At 44.4% G+C, this 26,618-nt stretch overlaps 1 protein-coding gene across 3 annotated transcripts; it reads left to right on the top strand.

Annotated features, from left to right (window-relative positions):
- Nucleotides 1–9,523: 9,523 nt before the first annotated feature.
- On the top strand, nucleotides 9,524–26,096 carry LOC106897866 (major facilitator superfamily domain-containing protein 1-like). 3 transcript variants are annotated; one of them, XR_001413838.1, is made up of 14 exons: nucleotides 9,524–9,558; nucleotides 9,766–9,866; nucleotides 16,006–16,130; nucleotides 16,227–16,282; nucleotides 17,012–17,155; nucleotides 17,696–17,854; nucleotides 19,379–19,494; nucleotides 20,370–20,470; nucleotides 22,381–22,492; nucleotides 23,021–23,158; nucleotides 23,753–23,892; nucleotides 24,009–24,120; nucleotides 24,409–24,768; nucleotides 25,777–26,096. XR_001413838.1 is itself a non-coding variant. In XM_014958810.1 (13 exons), the coding sequence occupies exons 1-13, from the start codon at nucleotides 9,537–9,539 to the stop codon at nucleotides 24,523–24,525; spliced, it is 1,443 nt and encodes a 480-aa protein (XP_014814296.1). In that variant the 5' UTR covers nucleotides 9,524–9,536; the 3' UTR covers nucleotides 24,526–25,439. The 3 variants fall into 3 exon arrangements, 1 of the variants encoding a protein (XP_014814296.1); XR_001413839.1 differs by having other exon boundaries at nucleotides 25,774–26,096; XM_014958810.1 differs by lacking the exon at nucleotides 25,777–26,096 and having other exon boundaries at nucleotides 24,409–25,439.
- Nucleotides 26,097–26,618: the final 522 nt, after the last annotated feature.

The following is a 26,618-nucleotide window of genomic DNA, read 5'->3' as shown; positions in this document are numbered from 1 at the left end:
ATTTTTATTTCCTATTTCTTATTTATTTTTTTGGTCAGAGTTAGGTTGATGGTTGGACTAGATGATCTTTAAGGTCCCTTCCAACCTAGATGATTCTGATTCTAAGAAATGGCAGAAATGGTAGATGCTGCCACGTGTGAGAAAGAATTAAAATTACCACTTCAAAATGAAACTTGGCAAGAAAAATATTTGCTTATTGTATCCCTCTTGGGTTTTTATTGCATCAAGCATAGGAACTTACAGATGATTCAAATTGTTATTTGCTTAGCAGTAACAATATGGTAAGAAGTAATTATTCTATAGATATGACTGCAAAGTCCCTTTCCAAAAGAATTTCCTTTTCCAAGTAGATAACATAAAGGCAAAACACAAGGAGGGGACAAATGGACAGAAACACTGAGACTAAAAGTAAAATCAGGATTGTTTTTAAATAACCACATGATATCCAATTAGCCTTTTAGGTTTTTTCCTTTGGACAGCTGGAACTTTGCTGTGTAAAAGAATAAATGTTTTTAGGTTTTTATCTTGATGGCATGCAGCCAAGGAAAACATTAAATTGTTTTTAGTGGCTAGAACTTACCTTCAAATAATATTCAGCTGAAATCCAAGACATCAAGCTATTTCTGCAGAAAATTATGCCACCATAGTACCAATATGACAGTTGTGGCAAAGGTAGGATTTCTGTGCTACAGACTTTCTTTACAAGTGATTATTCTTGTTTAAAAATGCCTCTACAGCAGAAACTACGTGTGCTTAGTTTCTCTAAGCCAGCATCTGGAGAATTGACTGGCAAAATTTAGCTGCAGGAACAGGATCGTAAAAAACCTTTTTAAAGAGGTTTACCAGTTCAAGAAGGACAGGCAACTGCTGGAGAGGTTATAGCAAAGGGCTACAAAGCTTATGAGGGGACTAGAACATCTCTCTGCTGAGGAAAGGCTGAGGGACTTGGGTCTTTTTAGTATGGAGAAGAGAAAGCTGAGGGGGGATCTGATCAACACCTATAAATACTTAAAGGGTGGGTGTCAAGAGGAAGGGGCCAGTCTTTTTTCAGGAGTGTCCTCTTGACAGGACAAGAGGAAATGGGCACAAACTGGAACATAAGAAGTTCTATCTAAACATGAGGAGGAACTTCTTTACTTTGAGGGTGGCAGAGCCCTGGCAGAGGCTGCCCAGAGAGGTGGTGGAGTCTCTGTCTCTGGAGACATTCAAACCCCAGCTGGACACGTTCCTGTGCAACCTGCTCTGGGTAGGACCTGCTCTGGCAGGGGGGTGGACTAGATGATCTCCAGAGGTCCCTTCCAACCGCATATCATTCTGTGATTTTGTGATCTCTCTCTAGCATAAGAACTGTTTAGTGCTATTCCATTTAAGTTTAAAAGGAATGCTTCATTTAACTTCAGATACTTTAATGAAGTTCCATAGACATTTTAAAAACAATGTTTACAGAAGACCACTGAAAACCCTGTCTAACAACAGCAACTGATGCACATATAGCTCATCTCCCACTACAGAAGCTTCTTCTGTATTTGTTAAGGTCAGGAAAAAAATCATTCTGGTAGTTTTACAAAACAACATTCACTGAAGTTGTTCCTAAACTGTGGTAATGACTTGTGCTTTGGTGAGAGAATGCATGTTACAGAGGTACTCAGCCTTTATTTTTAAATAGACAGTCTACCATATCTCTTGGAAATCCTTACTACTATTTCCAGCTTTCAATTTTTAATTTTTATTTTACAGCCACAAGATCTTAATATACATTCTAACAGGACTCGGGAGCTGTTTTGAATCAGACATCATTCCTTATTAGGTACCCACAGACTCTCGTATTTCTGTTTGTTCAATTCTCTTTATTAGACAGAGTTTGTATTAATTAAGTGCATTGTAAAAAAAAAGGTAGATAAAACTACATATTGGATACCTTCACAACCATGAAGGTTTTGTATAGACTAGCTGTGTACATCTACTCACCCTATTGAGCACTCCATCATTGCTTTGAAAATATACCCTCATTTAGTCAAAATTTAATTAACTGCTTTGATGTAGTGCTTCGCTCTCTGTAACCAACGGCGAAACAGGTGCACCAGGTCATTCTCTCTAATCTTTTACATTTCTTCAGTAGAGTAAATGGCACTAGTATAAATATGCACAACAAATACGCACACAAAAAATCATTTTCAATCAAGGAGCAGTAGGCAACATTGTGCAAACACCAAACAATATCTCAGGTGGTCGTTAGGGGCCAGATAATGTGATCTATTCCCTGTCCCCTCCTCCTGGCTAAGCAAGGAGGCATTTTGAAGGCTCTGGCAGAACTGCAACCAGAGCATTAAGTCTTCAGAGGATGGTGGAGAGAAGAGGAGGAATTCAGGCCTTGTAGGAAGACCCAGGAGAGTTTTTGTTTAGCATTCAAAAAACATTAGTAAAAGTAACTTTCATTCTGGGTGAGATCCCTGAGATCTGCAAAGATGGATTTCTGCATCCCTGAAGGCAACTCTCCTTTTTTGCAATCTATTTTATTGAATTCTTCAGGATGTAAGAAAGCAGAGGTGAATTCTCTATTAGCACAAATAATTACATTTTTTACTACATTTTGATTAAAAAACACATTTATAAAATCTGACATAATTTTCTTCCCATCTGCTGGTTTGCTGAATTTTGAAGTGCACTACTGCAAGGATATGGTTTAGCAACAGAAAAGTTAATTTCTCCTCTATCTCTCTTTAGGGCACCCCAAGCAAGCTTCATTATATGAAAACCATGGCCAAAATCATGGTAAATAAAGAAAGAGTAGAATTGTAGTAAAACGTGCAGAAGTTCATGCTGTTTTCAGTAACACTGGCTGCTACTCAATGTTTTATAGTAGTCCTTTTGCATTTGATGTCCTTCCCTGCCAGTGAGAGACAGAGAGAAACATGAAGGGAGTAGGATGGGAGATTCTGAATGTCAGTTTTGACACATATGTTCTATACCAGCAAAATGCTTTCTTCCTGTATCCTGGACCTTACCCCCAGCCCCACTCTTACTGCTGTGCTTTTGGCTGACATGCTGCAGGTGCAGGGATGTGCCTGCCTAGGGACAATCTCTTCAAGCAGCAAGGGGCAGCTGCACACCCCTTAGTGCCTAGACGTTTACATCAACTCCCCCATTTCTTTCCACTTGCTTATTTTAAAGGAGGAGAGTCTCCTGCAGAGTCTCTAGAAAACTAAGCTATATTTAAAAGAGACCTTCAATACAAATTAAGGTGACAGACAGATGCTCGGATATGGCAGTAAGGGATGCAGTACAGGTACCAAAACAGTCAGGTCACCTTTATTAGTGGTTCAGCAAAGAAGGAAAATTGTGCCTCTGTGAGAAGGGCAAAGTATATCATTAACTACCCGGATTCCTTAGTTTAGTGCTGTATTAAATCCGTGGTGGGTTTTAAGGTCTGTCCTGAACCCATGGGAGGCACAGTTTCTAAGCTAGCTGGAATGAACATCAGCAAATGGAGCAGTAACGCTGGGGAAGGTTACATTATTAATTACATTAAAGAGCTCTCTCGCAACAGCAGGACATTACAGAAAAAAAAAAGCAAAAAAAAAAAGCACAGCTCATTCCTCAGACACCACACAAGCAAACAGGCACAAGTGTGGTCTTCCTGCCACTGTAAATCCTCCTCCTCCTTCCTGCTGCTCCCCTGAGCTTGGGGATTTTCGTCTCTCCTGGCGCTCATGCTCAGCAGTGAGCAGCTCCATCAGCTAGGGACGCAGCTGCTGGCAGCACCAGCAGCAAAAAGACATTTCCGAGCTTGGCAGCAGAGCAGCCTCTGGACAGCCAGTGAGCCTGAGAGAAGACACGGGCTAGCCAGTAAGAAAAATACACAGGCATGAGAAGGATATGGCAAAATATGTTAAATGATTACGTATTAATGCTGCTGTTTCCTCTTTTTTCAGAAGAAATGCACAATTCATTGCAAAATTAAGTATAACCCTAGACAAATTAAAATTACTCACCTGCCTGAGAACCATGTGCTTACTACAGCTATACTTCACCTGTTTATGACTGAAGAGATAACAAAAAATACAGTATCTTTTCTTTTAAAAAAAGATTTAACACAACTTGTCACAAAACCAATTTCACTGTTTTCTCTCATGAAAGGCAATCACTGCAAAACAGAATGCAAATAATGACACATGCTTTAATAAGTTAAGCGTTAAACTCAAAGGGCTGTCCATGATACTTGAGGGGTCCCCGAGACTGAGATCTCAGTGATGAAAAATGCAGATAAACAAGAGGAAATGTATACCAAAAGAGTCCCTGCTTTAAGACAGAAATTTGAAGCTATAAAATCAGAAAAACTGGCACAAGAACTTCAAGGGCAGGAGAAGGACTTGATACTACTTTCAGTAAGCTTTCTGTAAAACTGAATTATAATTATCTGTGTAGTTTTTTTTGAGAGGACTAAAACCAGGACTTCTGAGAGCTTCAGGAAATAACAAAAGCTCTGCAGTTTTCGAATAAATTTGCAGTCAAGGCAAAATCTTATAATGATACATTTAAGGATGCACAGGTGTAGGAACCAGGCAATGGTTCAAATAAAAATCAGAATGACTGCACACCTACACGTTCAAGTTAAGATGAATGGAATTTGACAGAATACAAGAGATGTAATAGACAGGAGACAATATTCAAATCATAGATATACTTACAAGGTAGAACCTAAGGCAAACCTTGAGGCAACCAGCTGCCCACAGCTGTGCTCCAGAACTTACAAAGCCATCACAGATCCTCTATGATAAAGGTCTTCTTCAAGGTTGGTCTCCCTAGATTGTGTTCAGAATCCCCATCTTACTTGTCAGCTAATTGATTTTGTTATCAAATATTAATTCTCTTCCCTGAAGCAGTAATGGAAGAAGAGCTCTCCTCCTCCTCTCCTCTGTCTGAATTGGTCTGGTTTTTGCCCCGTAAGCATTGTGAGTAGATAAGGCTTCTGACATACTGACATTCTTTGGTTTTAAATTTTGTGGATTTTCCTACTCCATTTGCAACATAAGCTCACACCTCTTCTACTACATAAAGATTTATTACTGAATAGAAGACGGAAACAATAACAGTCTTCAGGTTCAGTGTTCCCAAATGATTTCTGGATCATAGATTTTTAGTCTCTGAGTTCTGATTCTCTTCTAGGAAGCTCTGAGCAACAGCAAAGCTGCTGATGTACAGATTCAGCAGGAAAGTATTTCACCTGCCCACGCTCAGAAAGTTATCTTTAACTGACAAGACATCTGAAGTATTTTTATGCCTATCCCTTTCCTCCCTAAAGACAGCCTAAGGGTTCTTCTAGACATGCAGTAACCTGAGTCTGGACAAACCTTCATGCCACCATTGCAAATCCCTCACAAGTATTTGACTTTACCATCACTAGTCCTAGATACTAATTTTTACTAAGGGCTCATGAATCAAACACACTTCCTGTCTCTACTCCAGATCAATTATTTCCTCCCTTTAGGGGAGGAAAAAAGAGTAAAATTCAAAAGGTGAATTAATTCTAACACTTCGAATTCACATAGCCTGTTAGCCAAAGATTGAAAGGAGGGAGGGGGAAATATTTCACATATGTGGAAAATATATCTTTTCATACATATAACATGGAATATTATGAAATATATATGTTTATTTATATTTCCATATATACACATACATATATATACAGAAAATATTTCTTACATATATATATATAAAACAAAACACTTCTGAGGGAGAAAATTGGAAGTGTGTGTCCAGGCTGACTATGCAAAGGAATCCAGTATCTCCCACCTATTATTTACATAGCAGGATGCTGACATGTATTTTTCCTTTCCATCCCTTTGGCAGCACAGTGAATTTTGTTCAGCATATTAGTATTTTTCATGAGCCATGTGATTGCAACGCTGGTTCCTGAAGTGTGATACAAACACCACTAGTGGCACAAACACGTCTTAGAAGTGCTACAAAGCTTCATACAGAACGGGAAACTGCTGCTGCTCCCAGCACTGTTGTTACACCTGCCTGATGCTGATAGTAATGGCTATAGCCAGGCAAGAAATCTAAGAATCTGTGGGCTACAGTACCCTGCACAAATGTATTATTTCCAAGCCTGAAATCTTAGATTCATTTTTTGAATTTAAAAAGTAGTGCTGAAAAGTCTCTCCCAGATACCACTATAACAATACTTGCCAGCAGGCATCCTTCATGAAGACTGTGGGAAAGTAACAGAAGATCAGTGAGGAGGACTGTAAACACGCTCAAGTGACTGGCACATGGGGTGCTGTAAACACATATATCAGATTAATTGTTGTTTAGTCTTACATACTCAACAAGTAGAACATCTGCACTTAGATAGCATAGGCCTGGGATGGACTCAGGGGCACCTTACTGAACATGCCTGAGATTCCTGCCCTGCTCTTGAAGAAGATCAAAGCACAGCGAAGAACTATGCCTGCCTGAATCCTTGAAATACAGGCGAGAACAGCAAATGTGAGCTCTCATTCTCTTGCCCCCTTGCTAACAAGGACACTCTTGCTAATAAGGACCCTCTCTCGCTCCGTGGTGCCTGTATCCCCTGCTTGCCTGCCTCTGCCCAGGTGCTGCTTCAGAGATTCCACAACCCATGAGGTATCGAGATTAAATTTGTTCTTTGCCTTTCATCCATGGTTTTGTGGTTGTTCCTGCATCAGCTCACACAAAGACATAAATCTGAAACTAAATGAGGGGCAGCATTCTTAGAAAGAACTGGTCTTGGGAGCATTTAATAGCTTTTTGTAAAGAATCAAAACCCAGCCAGTTTCCTGAAAACCTGCAAATCATTAGGAAAGCTCTAACCCTAGTTATCAAATCAATCACACACTTTTTTTTTATATATACACATATATATACACACATACACATGTATATATAGATGCTATTGTTATCCAGACACACTTATTTTTGCTAATGCTGCTATAAAACATTTTTACTTGGCCAAAAGGGTTCCTTTCAGGACCTCGTTTGTAGTGCACTGGGTTTAGTTGGGAAGGAGTTTATTTTCTTCACAGCAACTCATACAGTGCTGTGCTTCAGGCTGGTGAGGAAAGTAATGTTGGTAACACAACCGTGTTTTAGCTACCCAAAGAGATGTCCCATACCATAGAATCATAGAATTGTCTAGGTTGGAAGAGACCTTTAAGATCATCTAGTCCAACCATCAACCTAACTCTGATCAAAAAAAACCAAACAAAAAACCACATCACTAAACCATGTCACTAAGCACTATGTCAACACGCCTTTTGAATACCTCCAGGGATGGTACCTCAACCACTTCCCTGGGCAGCCCATTCCAATGCTTAATAGCCCTTTCACTGTAAAAATTTTTCCTACTATCCAATCTGAACCTCTCCTGGTGTAACTTGAGGCCAATCCCTCTTGTCCCATCGCCTGTTCCTTGGGAGAAGAGACCCACCCCCCCTGGCTACACCCTCATTTCAGGGAGTTGGAGAGAGTGAGAAGGTCTCCCCTCAGCCTCCTTTTCTCCAGGCTGAACACCCCCAGCTCCCTCAGCTGCTCCTCACAAGACTTGTGCTCCAGACCCCTCACCAGCTCCGTTGCCCTTCTCTGGACCCACTCCAGCCCCTCAATATCATTTTTTGTAGTAAGGGGCCCAAAACTGGACCCAGCCCTCGAGGTGGGCCCTCACCAGTGCCGAGTACAGGGGGACAATCACCTCCCGAGTCCTACTCCCCACACTGTTCCTGACACAGGCCAGGATGCTGGTGGCCTTCTTGGCCACCTGGGCACACTGCTGGCTCCTGTTCAGCCAACAGGCGACCAACACCCCCAGGTCCTTCTCTGCCAGGCAGCTCTCCAGCCACTCTGCCCCCAGCCTGGAGCGCTACATGGGGTTGGTGTGACCCAAGTGCAGGACCCAGCACTTGGCCTTATTGAAACTCATCCCATTGGCCTCAGCCCATCGATCCAGCCTGTCCAGATCCCTCTGATCCATGTAGCATCATGTTCAGCAAGAAAGCTGGAGGGTAGTTTTTTCCAAGGTAACCATTGCTTGGGGGTCCAGTGGGCATCGGTCTGTTGATGGTGAGTGATTGCTCATGCATCACTTGGTGGATTTTTTCCCTTCATTTAATAAGCTGTCTGTATCTCAACCCACAAGGCTTTGGGTTTTTTTTCCTCACTTTTGCCCATCTGATTCTCTCCCCCATCCCACTGTGAGAAGTGCATGAACAGCTGGGTTCATTGGGGTCAGCCCACCACAGCTAGGTATGGAGACGCAGTCCAGAGACGTGAAGCATCCCCCTCACATAAGGTAATGATGCTGTTTCGGTCTGCAGCCCAAGGAAGTGAGAAATCATAGGGTAGAATGAAATAAAAAACTGCTACATGGCAGCAGAAGCGATGTCTAGAACAAGAGTATTTATAAAAGTAGACTTTAAGGATGTCTTGTACTCTGAATGCTCATAAGTCAGATGCTCATAAAATTGTTAGTAATTGAACTATTTTCACTACACAACACAGATTAAAAACTTTTAACATCACACCAACTACCTGTATAAGCTTTATCTTACTGAACATGTAACATGAGCACAGGGAACATTTTGCAACACGTATCCAGTTTTCTCTGGGTTCTTTTTTCATCCTGTACCTTCCCCCTGCTGTGTGTGTACCTGTAACCCACTGTCACAGGATTCCCAAGCGACACTTCTGGATCCCAAGCCCTGCTGTGAAGGACAGCCACGCCACACGGCCTTAACTCACGCCCTTATCAAACTCGGTTTTAAAGTCCAGTAAGGCACTGGCCCTCGCTGTTGCTATTGGGAGGCCTGCCTTATTTGGTGGCTCTTTGTGCCTTGTTTGGGTAGAAAATATTCTTCAGATAGGAAAACAGAAAGAGAAATTTACTGACCCTTTCAATCATGTTGGGGTTTGGAGGGTGTTGGTGGTGGATTTTTTCTTCTTCTTTCCTTCAACTTCATTACCAGGACCTTGCTCTTCTGATACCTAAAAACCTCTAATTTATGCTTGGCTGATCTCTATCTGTCCTTGTGCAGCATCATTCACTAGCTTAAAAAACTGCTCTTTCCGCATTTCTTACATGAGACACTTCTATTAACACATCCTAGAAGATATGCAATTCCCGCCCCCCCCAACCATCACATTTTTGGCTCCTGTTTGGTTTACGATGCATTACAAACCAGTTTCTTCTGTGCTGCTGTTCCCCAGTCAGCTGTTCCTCATCTTGTATTTACCCATTTAACTGCCATACATATGAATAAAACCATATGAAAGTACTGTACTGGTTTTCCTTCTCTTTACCAAATTTCCTCTTTTTGACTCGGGAGAACTCCTCCAGTTTATCACGCTGCTATTCAAACGGGACCCTTCCCCTCCAGAGCCCCTTCAGCTCGCACCCTCCCGAGCGGCAGCCCCCGCCCGACTCCTACGACCGTCTGCCCGCGGGGCGGAGGCCTCGGCGGGGCCCGGCCCCTCTCCCAGCTGCGGGCGGGGCCGGGGGCGGTGCGGGCTCAGGCATGGCGGTGGCGGCGGAGCGGGGTGAGCGCCGGCGGGGCGGGGGGAAAACGGATTGGGGCTGCGGGGCCCCGACTCGCCGCTGCCCGCGGGGCTCGCGGCCCCGGGCCCGCCGGTCGCGGCGGGGCCTGCGGGAGGGATGGGCCGAGGGCCGAGGGGAGGGCTGCTGAGGCGAGGCACGGGGGGTGAGGCGAGGCACGGGGGGTGAGGTGGGTCCTCTGTGCCCCGCAGGCTCCTATCGGTTCGTGGTGCTGCTCTTCAACTGCCTCCTCACCTTCGGCTCCTACTTCTGCTTCGACATCCCCAGCGTCCTGCAGGAGCAGTTCCAGGGGGTAAGTGCTGGGGTTTTTTGCCTGGGCTGCGGAAAAAAAAAGGCAAAATCAGCAAAATGGAGGCCTTGGTCACCAGTAGTTTCGAAACCTTCTCTTACGGTGTCAGTCTAGGAGTCGCACTCCGATGTCTGTTCCAGAGGCTGGGGGTGAGGGGTTGTTACTGGCATGTTTGCTGTGAAGAAGGTGCTCAAAGCTGGGACAGGCTGTGAGACAGTTGAGTTCTTGCTGCTTCCTGGAGAACTGGAAATCTCAAACTTGACCTTGCTTAGCTCTCCATCCAAACCACTGTTATGCTAATGGAGTTCAGAGCCGGAATAGTGGTCACGCTACTCTGCATGTACAGATACATTGAACTGACTCTTAGTACTCACACTGGACTGGGATACTCATGATGTTCGAGGCAGGGGAGTAGAAAGGATTCCTGATACTGCAGGTACCAAATCATGTGTTCATTTGGTAGCCAAAAGACAGAGCTATGCAAGGAGATCACAGGAGGACTCTGTCTTGTAAAAACTACTAGTTTCACAGAATTATAGGGGTTGGAAGGGACCTCTGGAGATCATCCAGTCCAACCCCCCTGCCAGAGCAGGTCCACCCACAGCAGGTTGCACAGGAATGTGTCCAGGTGGGTTTGAATGTCTCCAGAGACAGAGACTCCACCACCTCTCTGGGCAGCCTGTTCCAGGGCTCTGCCACCCTCAAAGTGAAGAAATTCCTCCTCATGTTTAGATAGAACTTCTTATGTTCCAGTTTGTGCCCATTTCCTCTTGTCCTGTCAAGAGGACACCCCTGAAAAAAGACTGGCCCCTTCCTCTTGACACTCACCATTTATAAGCATTGATAAGATCCCCCCTCAGTCTTCTCCATACTAAAAAGACCCAAGTCCCTCAGCCTTTCCTCATCGGAGAGATGTTCTAGTCCCCTCATCATCTTTGTAGCCCTCTGCTGTACCCTCTCCAGCAGTTCCTTGTCCTTCTTGAACTGGGGAACCCAGAGCTGGACCCAGTGTTCCATCTGTGGCCTCACCAGGATAGAGCAGAGGGGAAGGATGACCTCCCTCCACTTGCTGGCCATGCTCTTTTTAACATACCCCAGGAGACCATTGGCCTTCTTGGCCACAAGGGCACATTGCTGGCTCATGGTCCCCCTGTTGTTCACCAGGACTCCCAGGTCCCTCTCTGTAGAGCTGCTCTCCAGCAGGTCACCCCCAACCTGTACTGATGTGTGGGGTTATTCCTCCCCAGGTGCAGCACCCTACACCTGTCTTTGTTGAACTTCATTAGGTTTCTCTCTGCCCAGCTCTCCAGCCTGTCCAGATCTCATTGGATGGCGCTACAGCCTTCTGGTGTGTCAGCCACCCCTCCCAGTTTTGTATTCTCAAAATCCTAGTATTCTTAAATGCTAGAAAATTTTGTTGTTCGGGGTTCGGACTGCTATCCCAGTTGATTTCTGAGATTTTTCCAGGGATGCCAGAGTCCCAGAGTTCTCGCTTGACTTCCTGAGTACCTGGCAGAAATTCTTACTTGACTCATTTATCCGTCATAATTGCGTTTGTTTCATGTCTTTTGAGAGCTGATTTTCTTCATGTGTGCCATCTGCTGGTAGATTAGTATGTGTAGGGTGAGAGTCACTGTCCTATTCTTTGTCTGCTTCATTAGCAAGGGCAGAAACATATATAGCTTGCATGTAACTTGGTTTGTTTTTAAATGCAGTTAATCCATAAAATTCAGTGAACTCCAGGCTAAATTGGGTGCAGTTTGTCATTGCAAACAGGAGTAAAAAGAAAAAAAAAAAAAGTCAGTATTTATTTGTTGATCTTCTACAACGTCTGTGGGAGAAGAGTGTATAGGACAGATTGTGTCATATTTTGTTACCTATGTAACTTTATAGGGTAGTGAAACCAAGCAATATTTTTCTGTGTTAGGTACTGTGCAAACAGTGTTTTTATATGCTGACACTCTCATAATATTTTCATTCCGGGGAATTTAGCCTCTACCCGCTTACACAAGTGGTATAGTGGTAGTCAGAGCATCTAAGACCAGTGCTTCCAGTGAAAACACTTTGTTCGAGAGAACTGTTTCCCCTCAGCCTTGGACATTTCTACTACAGCAGATGTGACGGGTTTGTAAACATGATCATGGAATCATTTAGGTTGGAAAAGACCCTTAGGATCATCAAGTCCAACCATCAACCCTACTCTACAAAGTTCTCCCCTACACCATATCCCCCAACACCGCATCTAAATGACTCTTAAACACGTCCAGGGATGGTCACTCAACCACCTCCCTGGGCAGCCTATTCCAATGCCCGACCACTCTTTCTGTGAAAAATTCTTTCCTAATGTTCAGTCTAAACCTACCCTGTTGGGTTCCTCTCATTCTGTCCCTAATTACCTGCGAGAAGAGACCAGCACCAACCTCTCTACAGTGTCCTTTCAAGTAGTTGTAGAGAGTGATGAGGTCTCCCCTCAGTCTCCTCTTCCTCAAACTAAACAGTCCCAGCTGCTTCAACTGCTCTTCATAAGGTTGATGCTCCAGCCCCCTCACCAGCTTCGTTGCCCTCCTCTGCACTCGCTCCAGCACCTCAATATCTCTCTTGTATTGAGGTGCCCAGAACTGGACGCAATACTCCAGGTGTGGTCTCACCAGTGCCGAGTACAGGGGGACAATCACCTCCCTACTTCTGCTGGTCACACTATTTCTAATCCAAGCCAGGATACCGTTGGCCTTCTTGCCCCCCTGGGCACACGGCCGGCTCATATTCAGCTGCTTGTCAATTAGAACCCCCAGGTCTTTTTCTGCCAGACAGCTCCAGCGACACTTCCCCAAGCCTGTAGTGGTGCAGGGGGTTATTGTGGCCCAAGTGCAGGACCTGGCACTTGGCCTTTTTGAAGCTCATGACATGAATGTTGGCCCAGTGATCCAATCTATCTAAGTCTCTCTGTAGAGCTTCCCTATCCTCCTGGGAATCAACACTCCTGCTTAACTTGCTGTCATCTGCGAACTTGCTGATGATACACTCTATGTCCTTATCGAGATCATCAATAAAGACATTAAACAGAAATGGTCCCAACACTGAGCCCTGAGGCACACCACTAGTGACCGGCTGCCAGCTGGATTTAAATCCATTGAGCACCACTCTTTGGGACCGTCCATCCTGCCAGTGCTTGATCCAGCGGATCATATGCTCATGCAGGCACTGTGCAGCCAGTTTTCCCACAAGAATTCTATGGGGGACAGTACTGAATGCTTTTCGAAAGTCTAGGTATACAATATCCACAGCCTTTCCTTCATCTAATAATCAGGTCATCTTGTCATAGAAGGAGATTAGGTTCGTCAGGCATGACCTGCCTTTCATAAACCCATGCTGACTAGGCCTGATCCCCTGGTTGTCCATTATATGGCTTGTGATGGCACTCAACCTGTTCCATGACCTTCCCTGGTATCGAGGTCAGACTGACAGGTCTGTAGTTTCCTGGATCCTCCTTTTTGCCTTTCTTGTAGATGGGTGTTACATTTGCCACCCTCCAGTCCATTGGGACCTCTCCAGTCTGCCATGACTTCCTGTAAATGATGGAAAGTGGCTTGGTGAGCATGTCTACCAACTCTTTCAGCACTCTTGGGTGTAGCCCATCTGGTCCCATAGACTTGTTTGCATCCAAGCAGCGTAGCAGGTCACTGATCTCTTCCTCTTTAATTGTGATGCCCTCATTCTGCTTCCCCTCCCTGTCTCCTAGCTCATGAGGCTGGGTGTCCAGGGAATAGCTAGTTCCACTGCTAAAGACTGACGCAAAGTAGGTGCTGAGCACCTCAGCCTTCCCCTCATCCTTCGTGACTATGTTTCCCTCTGCATCCAATAAGGGAGGGAGATTTTCCCTAATCCTCCTTTTGTTGTTAATGAATTTATTTTTAATTATCCTTAATGGCTGTGGCTAGGTTGAGCTCTAGCCGTGCTTTAGCTCTCCTAATTTTCTGCCTGCATAGCTTCACTACATCTTTATAGTCTTCATGAGGGACCTGCCCCCTCTTCCAAAGGTCATAGACTCTCTTTTTGTTTTTGAGATCCGGCAAAAGATCCCTATTTAGCCAGGCTGGTCTCTTAGCCCGCCTACTTGTTTTTCGGCATACAGGGACGGCCTGCTCCTGTGCCTTTAAGACTTCTTTCTTGAAGTATGTCCATCCTTCCTGGACTCCTGTATCCTTAAGGGCATCCTCCCAAGGGATTTTGTCTAGCAGTCTTCTGAACAGATTAAAGTTTGCCCTCCGGAAGTATAAGGTGGCAGTTTTGGTAACCCCTCTCCTTGTTTCTCCAAGGATCGAGAACTCAATCATCTCATGATCACTGTGCCCTAGACGGCCTCCAACCTTTACTTCCCCCACAAGTTCTTCCCTGTTTGCAAGGAGCAGGTCCAGGAGGGCTCTTTCCCTGGTTGGCTCACTTATCAGCCACATGAGGAAGTTATCCTCCACACATTCCAGGAACCTCCTGGATTGTTCCCTGTCAGCCGTGTTGTGTTCCCAGCAGATATCGGGGAGGTTAAAATCCCCCACAAGAACAATGGCAAGTGACTGCGATATTTCTCCCAGTTGCTTATAGAAGGCTTCATCCACCTCACTGCTTTGGTTGGGAGGTCTGTAGCAGACTCCCACAGGGATATCACCTTTATTGGCCCTTTTCCTAATCCAAACACTCTCGACCCCATTATCACTATACTTAATTTCTGAGCTCTCATAGCATTCTCTAACATACACGGCCACTCCACCACCTCTCCTTTCCTGTCTATCTCTCCTGAAGAGCTCGTAGCCATCGATTGTGGCACTCCAGTCATGTGAGGCATCCCACCACGTTTCTGTGATAGCCACTATGTCATAGTTTTCCTGGTGCATCATGGCTTCAAGCTCCCCCTGTTTGTTGTTCATACTGTGTGCATTGGTATAGATGCACTTGAGACGAGCTAATGGTTCCAACATCTTTTTGTGAGTTTATTTTCCCCATCTCCTACAGGACCCCTCTCAGGTGTTTCCATAATTTCTATGTGTCTATCACTTCTCTCAAATGAAATGGTAGAGCAAGGGTCCTTCCTAGTCCACCATCCCTCAAGCCCTGGCGTGTTTCCCTTGGGTTTAATTCTAGCAGGCCCAGTTATCTCCCCTTCCCCCCTCGTATCTAGTTTAAAGCCCTGTCAACAAGCCCTGCTAATTCCTGCCCCAAAATTCTTTTCCCCCTCTGGGACAGGTGCATCCCACCTGCCACCAGCAGCCCAGGTGTCTCATACAGCAGCCCGTGATTAAAAAACTCAAAGCCCTGCCGATAGCACCAGTCCCGGAGCCAGGAATTGACCCGTTTTCTCTTCCTGTTAATTTCCTCACTTATGATAGCCACTGATGGGATAGAGGAGAACACAAGTTGTGTTCCCAGTCCCTTAAGCACCCATCCCAAGGCTCTAAAATCTCTTTTAATTGATTTTGGACTGTATGAAAATCACATGGCTAAAATCACACTTGCCTCATGCTTATTCAAGATGATAAACTTGTGCCTACTAATGTGGAAGACCTGATGTCCATTTCCTAATGCAGATAGCTTTTTAGTAGTTGGAAGATCTAGGGTTTTTTCCTGATCATATGGTGTTGAGAAAAGGTTGCTTTTCAGTAGTAAACCTGACGTTATTAAGTCATGATAGGACTACCAGTTTCCTACTGTTCAGCGAATGCTTTATAGCTGTGAATTACTAAGCTGTGGACTACTGCTAAGTTTCATATTTACACGCTGCTTAACACTTTATAGAATGGAATAAAGAGTCATATCAAGCTAAACTATAGCCAAGAAACTAAGGGATCAAATAAACCTCATGGTGCAGTCTCCCGGCTTTTCTTTTGAACTGAAATGCATACAACAGTGCTGAGCTACTACCACAGCAAGGGAAAGGGAAGATGTGACATGCTGATGGCCAGTCGTTTCTCATTTGGCAAGGGCTAGCTTCCTGGGAGAAGACACAAGTCCCCTAATTCCCGATTGTGGAAGTGGAAACTGAGTAGGAGTTCTTCATTTTTAAAAGAGGCAAGAACTTCATTTTTAAAGGAGTGTGTGGCTCTTCATCTGTGTCTGCTGCCTAACACAGGCTCTGTGATTTGTTACGCAGAACTTGACCTGCCCAAATGGAACCCATCATAACAGCACTGGGCATAACAGCACGCTGGAATGTGTTGAAGGCTTGGGAATGGCACCTGCTCAATACAATTTGCTGTATGCGATCTATGCTTGGACGTAAGTCACTTCTCTCTTGCTTTAAGGGGGTGGGGTAGTTTCCTAGTTGCTTCCCAGCAGCAAGACACAAATGTTTCTGTTCTTCCTTTCTCCTAGAAATGCGGTAGTGGTTATTCTGGCTGGATTCCTGATTGATAAACTAGGAAATCGCTGTAAGTTCTGAGGATCAATTAATTTATTCTTGTACTGAAGTGGGCTTTCAGGCTGTTCTTTTGGTGCAAAGACTTGATCAAAGGTTCGACTTCAGTAAGATCCCAGAGGGCTGGAGGGATAGCTCTGTGTGCGGAGGGCATGACGGTTACTTGGGCAACTCCACAAAAGCAAGTGAGATATTTTCATCATTTGACCGCTGACTTACCTGAGTTTACACAGCAGTGCAGTAAACGTGCCTTCCTCTGACATGCACATAACAGGGAAGAGCATTATCTGTTTTCAATGGGACAAACTGATAAAGTAGTGTTCTGCTCTCTGCGCTGACATTTGTTCTGGCATGTGCCCAGCAGTCCCAGCAAAGGCAGTTGTGCTCCATCTCTGTATCACAGAGGTAGATATCTTACAAATGAGGAGACAGAGGAGGAGGTGGCTTGCTCTAGGCCATAATCTGTAGGGGAGCTCAGGACAGGAACAGGGACTCTATAGCCAAGTCTTCTTTCTGATTTATTTGGCCTCATGCCTTCCACCTTAATAATGCCATGATTATTTTGAGGATTCACAGGTCATTTTATGAAGAGAGCAGTCTTTACAAAAATAAAATAATGAGGGTAAACAGGAAGCCCACAGGTTTACTGACATGATTTTGCTTTTTGACAAAGAATGTTTTTGTCCCGATCTCAGCATGTCTGTTGAGGCTTTATGTATTTTTTTTTTCTCTTTCTCCCTAGTTGGTGTCTTTGTTTTCTCTCTTCTGACTGTGTTGGGATCATCAATATTTGCTCTAGGCTCACATTTCAAGGGATCGCCATACCTCCTACCCATGATGCTAACAGGAAGGCTGCTCTTTGGCTCCGGGAATGGGTCACTTACTAGTAAGGAATTCACATTCTTAATTTTGCCTCACCAGAGGGTCATGATACATTTTTATTTTGTCTCCTAGACCCTTGTCCTACCAGTAAGCTTCACCTGCTCTGCACCAGCGACCTACATTGCTAACAAGAACGCTGCTCCTTGAAGGGTTGCATGGATTTACAGAATCACAGAATTATCTAGGCTGGAAGAGACCCTTGGGATCATCGAGTCCAGCCATTTAACTTGTGCCAAAATGTTTAAAAATCTTCCCCTCGAACAAGTTTGTCCTTCTCCCAAGGGTGGGGACTGACATGTGTTTGCTATGCTTTTGGGGTTGTTTTTGCTTGCCTTATTTGAGGGATAATTTTACCGCCATGTCCCAGCGTGATGTAGTACATTTTAAAATGGACTGCGAAGTCAACACGTACTACCTCCCCTTGGGATGCGTAGAGGCCTCAAGCACTCGAGCTTGAGAGGCTGTGTTTGTTGCTGTGTTGCACAGAGTGCAGTGTTCTTGACCAAGTCTGCCTGTTCAAGGGAGAATTTTTGTCTTCTCCAAGTTGTGCAGAATCGTATCACAGCCTTCTGGTTCAAGGGGAAGGAACTGGCACTGGCATTTGGACTGACTCTGTCTTTCTCCCGTCTTGGGAGTGTCCTCAACTTCTTCTTCACCCAGCAGTTTGAGGCAAAATTTGGAATGCAGTGGACGCTCTGGGGTGGTGAGTTTCTTTGGTGCTTTGGCCTTTTGTTTTCTAGGCCTGAGGCTAGCTTGTTTTGTCCCATTATGAAAAGTACCTAAAAGAGATGGTGAAGTTGGCAGGAGGAGGCACATTATTTTCCAGTTTTTCCTGTTGCTATCTGTGTGCAATGGAGTGGTGTTTTCTTCTTTGATGCCTGAAAACTCTCTCTAAAGCTGTAGTGTCAGCCCGGCAGTTTTGTCTGCAGTTTTCTTGAGACATTTTAACATTTGCAATCCCAGGTAGTCATGACACTTCAGAGTGAAACAAAGGAGGAATCTAATGTGTGTGTTCTTCTGTATTTTAGCTAGTAGAACATGCAGGTTCTGTAGTAGCATCTGAATTGGTCTCAGGTTAAGGTGCCTTGCGTGATCAAAACCGTAGGTTTAAATTACTGTGAGAAGCAGAATCTGAATTACATGTTTTTCAGTGAATCTGTTCTGGGGCTCCTATCTTTAGAAGATTTGAGTTTCTGTCCTCTCTTTGGTGCAGCGAGAGGGGTTCTGTCTCTGGTGGAAGAGATGATCTGTTTCACGCTGCAGTTGAGCAAGGGGCCTTCGGGTGCTCTGGTGTGCTGGAATGGTGAGGGCAGGGAGGCCTGCCTCAGGCCATCAGTGATTATAGGAAAGACTCAGTGTCTGGGAGTGTTATTTCCCAGACAACGAAACAGTATGGTCTGTAACCCTGGAAAAGAGAATGCATATGTGAGAGAAATCTTTTGCAGAAGTTGAAACCCATTGCTCTCCCTGATTCCAGCTCTCAGAGAAGAAACTGTGACAGGCCTGGTGTGTCACACCCCTGACACTATTAGTTTCATTCTCAGGCAGCATTTGCAAGCGCAGTACAGTGACTTCAGTAGCCCGTGAAGGGATAGATACATCAGACAAAGTGTGTGTGCATCACAGAGATTGTTTTGGCTCTTTGGAAAACAAAAACCAGATACAGATCTCTTTCTGAGCGAAGGATGTCTGCAGCAGATGCCTGTTGCCAAACTTGCTTCTGGCATACCCAGCATAATCTGACTCGCTTCTCTGGAGTGTGCTGGCGGGTCAGATTACTGTTTAACTGCAGTAGAGCTAAGACTTGGCTTCCAGTACCAGCCCGTCTGCAGTACCCCTGCTGCTGAGGGGACTATGGAAGTTTGTCAATGTCTGGCTTGTTTTAACCTTGGGTTTGTCATGCACAGAGCTGCTGCAGTTCAGAAGGCATTCTGGACACAGTCCAACAAAGTGGCTATCTTCAGAGATGGCTGGGGCTTTAGCTTTGCTGGCCACAGGCAATTCTGCAGCACGTTGGAAGCTTAGGGAACAAAAAGCTCAAGGACTTTGACAGGGTGGTCAGAGGTAGATTGTCCTGCTCTATGGCTGCAGTAGGGAAGGCTGTTAACATTAAGAGAAGCCAGGAGCAGGAGTCCTAGAGAATTCTATATATTAAATGTGGTTGGTTTTGTCATTCAGCTGTCTCCATGTTGGGCAATTTTTTAACCCCTCCTTGTGTCTTTTCCAGGTACCCTGCTCTGTGTGCTTGGTTTTGTTTCAGCCCTCACAGTCAGTGTACTAGATAAAGTGGGCACGAAGCAACTGGGCTTGGATGGGGTTATCCAGCAGGAGGCCAAAAAAGTGGTATGTGGTGCACAAGACAGCTTTTCCATCTGCACCTTTGAGAGCCTGGGGTGCATGAGCACTGCTGTTGCAGTGCATGGAAGCCTGCAGCCGTAAGAGCTCGTCCTGGCCAGGAGAGGGCATTAACAGCACAATAACACCAGTAATAGTTCTTCAGCTACATCTTGACGATATTGCATCTGCAAGCCACCAGACAAGTGTCAGTTTTCTGTTTTGAGCCTATGTATTTGCAGTCTTCCAGAGAGCAGAGTTAGCACTCTGAACGGCAATTACTTTTCTGAGCCAGTTACTTCTTGACTGTAGCTGGCTCAGAGGAGGATTTTGTTTATAAAACCGGATAGTAGCCTCTTGCTGGAACTGCTTTCTGGCTCACAGGATCCGTGAGAGAAAATAGTTAATCTGGTCAGTACTCAACTATCTTTTGTCAGACCCTGTCTTCCATTCCTCTTTTCATTCTTCTGTCTAGGAACAAGTATTACAGACAATAGGTTGCAATTTTTATGGCACTTAAATCTATTAGACCACTTCCTTCTCATGACAGTATTCTTACAGTTTTCTCTAGGTCATTGTTGTGACTCCTGTTTATACTCCTGTTTCACTTAAGGTTTTGTAGTAGGCTCTTAATAGAGCCTGCTTAGAAATAAGAAAGCTTTTTTTGTTGTTTTCTTTACTGAATAGTGTTAAAGAAGGAATGCTTTGGAGTCAGCACATACCAAATTTTGCTTGAAGGACGCGAGCTGCTTTTTAATTCTCTTTTACCTGCTGTTACTACTTTTTTTTTTTTTTTGTGACCTTCAGTTGCTTGCAGAAAGTGACATTAGTGTGAAGCTGAAGACTTATTTCCTGGTGAGTGAGAGCACATCTTATCTTTGCAGCGGATTCAGGACATCCGGCGACTTCCCCTTCGCTACTGGCTCCTGGTCCTCACCATCATGTTCTTCTACAATGGAGTCTTCCCCTTTGTGGCAGATGCCAGGTATTGCTCTATGGCTGTTATCCCACTGACCGATATGAGGCTACCAGAGCCTTGCAGGCCCTTGATTTTTGGCTGACTGGGAAGTATGGGGGCAATGTGCATGTTTCTTCCAGTCATGAAACACAGCAAAACGTATCTTTAATACCTAGATAAGGATAGGAGGGTTCTTTGACCTTTCTTTCCTTTCAAAGACAAGGGATGCTTCTGAAGGAAAGCAAAAATAACTCAAAGGGAAATGAGTCATTCAATATTTAAAGCTTGGAACACTGCTAAAGGAGGATCAGAAGGATTTGGGAGAAGGGAAAGAAATACTTTATTTTAAAAATAGCGCATAGACTTTTCACCTTTGTGAGAGTCCAACAAAGTGGCTGCCTCTTGAGTGGGGTGGGGTGTTGGCTTCACAGGTCTGGGGCAGTTCTGTCCTGCAGTTCCTGCATGTTATCTACTGTGTTTGGATAAAAGCTAAGCTTGTGTCAGCCTGGGTTTGTATGTGAGGAAGCCTTGGCATCCCAGTACAAGGCTTGCAGACTTCCTCTTTTATGCCTTCATTTACTTAAAACAAAGAAGCAACCCGCCCAAGTAAATTAGGACTCCTACTTCTGTCCTGTGGCTCTGCCACAGACCTGTCATTTTGCTGCTTTTTTCCTGTTTATGGATGATGCAGCTTCTGTCACATAATGAGAACAAACTTTTGTATTAGCAAAGGCCTGCAGTAAAAAAAAAAAAAAAATATTTTGGTAGTATGGTAGTATTGCATTAATGATGTATAAGCAAACCAGTGTGAAATCAGCAGTGAAGAAATGTCACGAACATTGTCATAGCAAATGCGCAAGTGACCTCTTACTAGTAAAATAAAGACGTTCACGATGGCAAGGATCATCAAGACCTTGATGAGATGGGCTTTCTGTCAGTTGCCCTCTCATTTTGTTTGAAAACAGCATCTGTTGATCACATAGAATCCTCATTTCCACAATTCTGCCTCCTTGCAAAACTATTTTTTTACTCCCCGTGGAGCAAAAGTTCAGGCACTAAGAGTCATGTTTCACACCTCTCTTCTAACAAAAAAGTCTATGCTGCTTCCCATTTGGAAAAATAATGGTCCTAAGGCCACTGCTCTTTGGTGAATTCTGCTGCAGCAAATTTCCAGGGAGCAGTGTTCTGTTTCATACTTTGTTGACAGCACAGGCTATAGAGGCTCATTATTACTCATGGTAAGTTAGCCTTGCAAGGAGCCAAACCAGGTTTGAGCAGCTACAGGATAGCTAAATAAACTAGTCTTTCTAAACTCTTATGACTGTATAACTGTAAATTCTGTAAATAATTTGGGTAAGTTTTAATGCCATTTTTGCGTGTCCCTAACAAAAGTGAAAGGCAGACTTCTGACAATGAAAACAAAACTTGGGTTTCTGCTTTAACCTTAAGTCTCCTTAAAGATGCCAAGGGGGAATTTCGAGTACTTCTAAAATGCAGGCATTCCATTGAAATGCTGATTTTTGCTGCTGGATTACTTTAAAATATTTTTCTTGCCCCTCAGCATTCTCACTCTTGGATTGATAATGCTTTGTGCTTCAAAAAACATGTAAAAAATCTGGCCATATCTTTTGGACAGGTGATGTCATTGAACATATGCCCAACTTTAACCTGCAGTTTTACTCTGCACTCGCAGAAACGGCCATTTAAGAAAGCAGCCGTTTAAGCTACCAGCTTCTCTATGGTGTGCACCAATTAAAAAGAAAATAAAACAACAAAGGCTTGGCACTACAAACCAGATAGAATCAAACTTGTTCACAGGTCCTCTCATTAAACCACTTCCTGTCTGTATGTTGTGCTCAGAGTTACTTTCTGTCAAAATAACCAGATCAAGTATCCTAATTATGTCATTCCCCCCTCCCCCCCCATTTTATTTTTAGCAAGTTTATCCAGGATAAATATTCTGGTTACAGCCAGCAGGCAGCCGCTTATATTGCTGGAGCAGTGTATGACAGCTCCCTCCTCTTCTCTGCAGCAGTTGGCATATTAATTGTGAGTACCCAAAACCAAATGTGCTTTCTGATAACCTTTTCCTCATTTTTTTAAAATGTCTTCATTACAACCCCCTCAAATGGACTTTAGTCTGAATTAAATTACAAGAAATAATGTTAACCTGTTTTTCCCTCTGTCCCTTAATTGTGCTATGGTAGTGCTAATGCATGGCAAGTGGTTGTGTTTTTTGAAAAGTCTGAGACTGGAACAGAAAGGATTGGGATAACTTTTGCATGTAGATGGGAAAGGACAACCTCCGTGTAATCAGTGCCTGTTCTGTCAAACTCTTCCTTTCCTTATTTCTGTATTTGTCAGGGCATAGTGGCATGGTTTGTCTCCCCCGCCTGCCATTTCACATGAATACTGGTGCTGACGAGTGTTTCAGTTGGTTCAGGCGTATGCAAGAGAAACTAGGAAGAGCTGGTCTCCTCCTGTTACTGCCACTTGTGCCAGCCCTCTTTGGGCAGCCACACATGCCACTGTGATCTCTGGGAAGCAGGAATCCCTTCTGTTTGTTTTCTTTACCAGGACTACGTTGGGCTGAGAGGCATCTTTGCTGTCGGCTGTGCTGCATTGACTCTGCCAGTCTTCGCTCTCCTGGCGTTTACCTTTGTTCCTCCTTTAGTCTCTACCATCTGGTTGGGGATTACTTACTCCTTTGCTGCTGTAAGTTCACAACCCGACTGCTGTACCTGCGTGGTTTGTGTCTGTGCTCCTCCTGCATCCCGGATGGCGGCGATCGCTGCCAGCCTGTCCTGATGAGGGCGTTTAGTAGCCAGTTTGAAGTCACTGGCTCTCCATTCCTGAGGACTTTGGTTACTAGCAAATAACCCCAAAGAATCAATATGGAACAAAATGCAAAGGGGAGTAAGGGACAGTTTGATACAGTGTGACATGTTAATCTGTTTATGCTTTTTGTAGTGCTTTTTCACCTTGAATGTAACAAGGTGATTCTCCTGATTCTCCTTTGAGTCTTATAAGCTAAATCATCAGTTCTAACTGTCCTTCAGAAATGTGGAGTCGGGTTTATTCCAGTTTCAAAGAACATGTGTTGTCTATACTGGCTCAAGCTACTTGAGAAGGATGGGGAAGAGTCTAAAACCAGCCAGTAGGCTGGGAGGGATAAATAACATTTATATTTTTTTTTAAGAGAAAGTATAAATGTTTATTTAGTGGGAATAATGGCTTTTTAAACCAATGACCATCTAACACCTTTAAACAAGATTTCAAATTAATTCCTCTTCTCATTACTCCTGCCAGGCTAGTATGTGGCCATCCATACCACTTGTGGTCCCCCAAGCAAGTTTAGGGACAGCTATGGGGCTTGCAACTTGCATGCAGATGATTGGAGTTGGCCTTTCGAATCTGATTGTTGGCCACATTCTAGGAACAAAGTCCAGGTGAGAATGCTTTTTTCTTTTTTTTTCCCCAAGCAGAGGCACCAGCAGTGTTTTCAGGGAGTGCCTCGAGTATCTTCGTGTTACTAGTTGTTCTATCCTGTTCTGGCCTTTACTAGTGAATTAAAGATCCCTCTGTGGCGCTGGCAATGGATGATGATCTTTATGTTGGCAAACACTATTGCATGTCTCGCTGCCTCCATTAGCCTCAATGTTGTGGACAAGAAACAGGTAAGTGTGATAAAAGGTGGAGAAAGCCTTGCGTCACTGAGCTGTTTTATCAATGTCATAGCTGTTGGCTGCATATATAAGCAAATCCCCCCCCCTCCAAAAACGGGACTGCATAAGAGAACTATCTGCTTCAGTATTGCTGCAGCACACATGAGTCTTGCCTCCTATCAAGCTATTAGTGGCTGCATTTTTTTGCAAGGAGGCAGGGGAAGGGCCAGGGCATACCTGTAGCACCAGTGTGTGCGCACAATCTGCTGTTTGTCACTAATCACTGCTTTGAACTTCCAGGGTGGGACACTGAACCGAACAAGGAAGGGTGCCCCTGTGGAGCAGGAGGAGAGAGCCCCTGCAGATGCAGCGCCGCTCCTCGACGATGAAACGGGAACCAAAGGCTCCGTCAGCTGAACCTTTGCAGTGCGAGGAGCAGTGACAGCTGCCAGACACAGCACTGATCGCCTCTGTTTGAAAGTGGATTTTTACCTTGTGTGTGTTAAACATCTTTAAAGGGAATCGTGAAAGGAGTTGTCTACAGGAAGGGAATATTTCCACTTATGCCTTGGACATAATGAGAGGTGTCTGCTGTGTGGTTCTGAGGCACTCTCCAACACACAGAAACCTGCCTGGGGCACTTTTAAGAACAACAGAATAGTAAGTGACACTAACTTAGCTGCAGCTTGTGCATAAGCTGTTAGATAGTTGTGTTTCACTTTGCATCAAAACTGCCTGTGTGAGGTGTGCCTGCTGTGTGCACCACTCGTTCTCCCTCACAGGAATCCTGTACATCAGCACTTGCTAATCCCAGACCTCGGCAGGTCTCCTGTTTTGCTTACTCCTCCAAAGCAGCGTGCATCTTTCACAAATTACATATCCACATGAGTGCCACCATCATTATTCTTTAGGCAGGAGCCTGAATTAATCAAATTGATTACCTTTTGCACACAAGCCTAGCTAAATTGCTTATTACACTACTAGAAATGCTTCTGTAAGCCTTGCCTATTCATTTGCCTTCCAAAGCATAAAAGTGTTTGATCTGAAATTCTGTCTTTTAGATGACAGTGCTCTTACTCATGAATGCTAGAGGCTTGTTTTACTCAGGCAGCTTGCCATTTTCACTATGCAAAATACTCACAAACACTCCTACGGTGTTTACAAAAGGTCCTTTAAGAATGAAGTAAACTTTAACATAGCTAGGTACAAGGAATGCTGAAGTGAATGACTTCTTATGTAAATGATTACACATCCTTAAGTGAAAGAGCAGCTCTGCTCAAGTTACATTTAATATAAACACTAATAGATTAAAAGCAATTTAGGCACTGACAGCATTCAATAGTCATCCTTAAAACCCACCCATCAAAGCAAAGTTTTCTTAAACTGATTTACTGAAGAGAGTGTTCAGAGACCAACATCTTCTAAATGTTAAGTTACACTGTGAATTCATTGCAGACCACAGACAATTAAAGGATTGGTGCAGCAGAAATGTTGGGGTGAGGTGAGAAGTCACAAAACTGCAAAATCACAAGACTCCTTTAGTTTGTCGGTGACCTCCTGAGACCATTGAGTCCAGCACTCCCTGCTTGGGCCCGTGGTTTAATTTGTGCCTATTGTCTCTGGTCCAGAGAAGAGTTTGGCTCCCTTGTCTTCCCTCTCTCTCAGCAGGTCCCTTGAACACACTGGTAAGATCTCCCTGAGTCCTCCCTTCTCAAGGCTGACCAGCCCCAGCTCTCTCAGCCTTCTCTCCTAGGAGAGGTGCTCCAGTCCATCTACCACCTTCGTTGGCCACCACTGCCCTCCCTCCCCAAGTCACAGCTCGGTGCTCCCTACAAGGCCTCACCAGTGTTTCCATTCAGCTGGACCGTACCTTTACATGCCTCAGCCTCTGCTCCCAGTGCTGCTCTTCTGTGCTCAAATCATAGTGAAAGAAAATCCCATGGTGACTTTACAAAATGCTATTATTAAAAAATCACACGCAGCAGTAACTATACGCTCATGTTGGAGGCTTGTATACAGAAGAACCTATGCGTTCAACAGAATTGATGTTTCCCCTCAATGCTACCAACACCTGGCTTCAAAGCAGTGACTTCAGCCTGGCTGGCAGGAAGTCATCAGCTTCCTCAGTTCATACCAGGTGACGCTCCAGCTGAACTCAATGGGGCTGTTCCTGTAATGAGTGCTGGGATACCAACTGAGTCCTGTACTTGATTCATCATGGAAGAAGCTCAAAAACTAGCCATTCCCGTTTGCCATAATCTACTTACAAATTACCAGAAAAACTTCACTCTTCTGTTTTAATGAAGAGTTGTGACATACTTTCCTTAAATCTGCCACTGGTTCACAAGGTTCCCGATGAGGTCTGTCTCACTGCCTGCTCTATGAGGTTTTGCCATGGAGCATTCCTGCGCATTCCCACCTACAGGGAGAACTGCAGTTGGCTACAGCAGATGGGGATCCCATTATACAAAGATCCTTGCACAGGCTTTTAAGCACCCTTTCCTATAATC

Source organism: Calidris pugnax, unplaced genomic scaffold (genome assembly GCF_001431845.1).
Source record: "Calidris pugnax isolate Ruff unplaced genomic scaffold, ASM143184v1 scaffold244, whole genome shotgun sequence".
Classification (NCBI taxonomy): Eukaryota; Metazoa; Chordata; class Aves; order Charadriiformes; family Scolopacidae; genus Calidris; species Calidris pugnax.
Note: the sequence above shows the minus strand (reverse complement) of the source record. Positions and strands in the feature narration are given on the sequence as shown.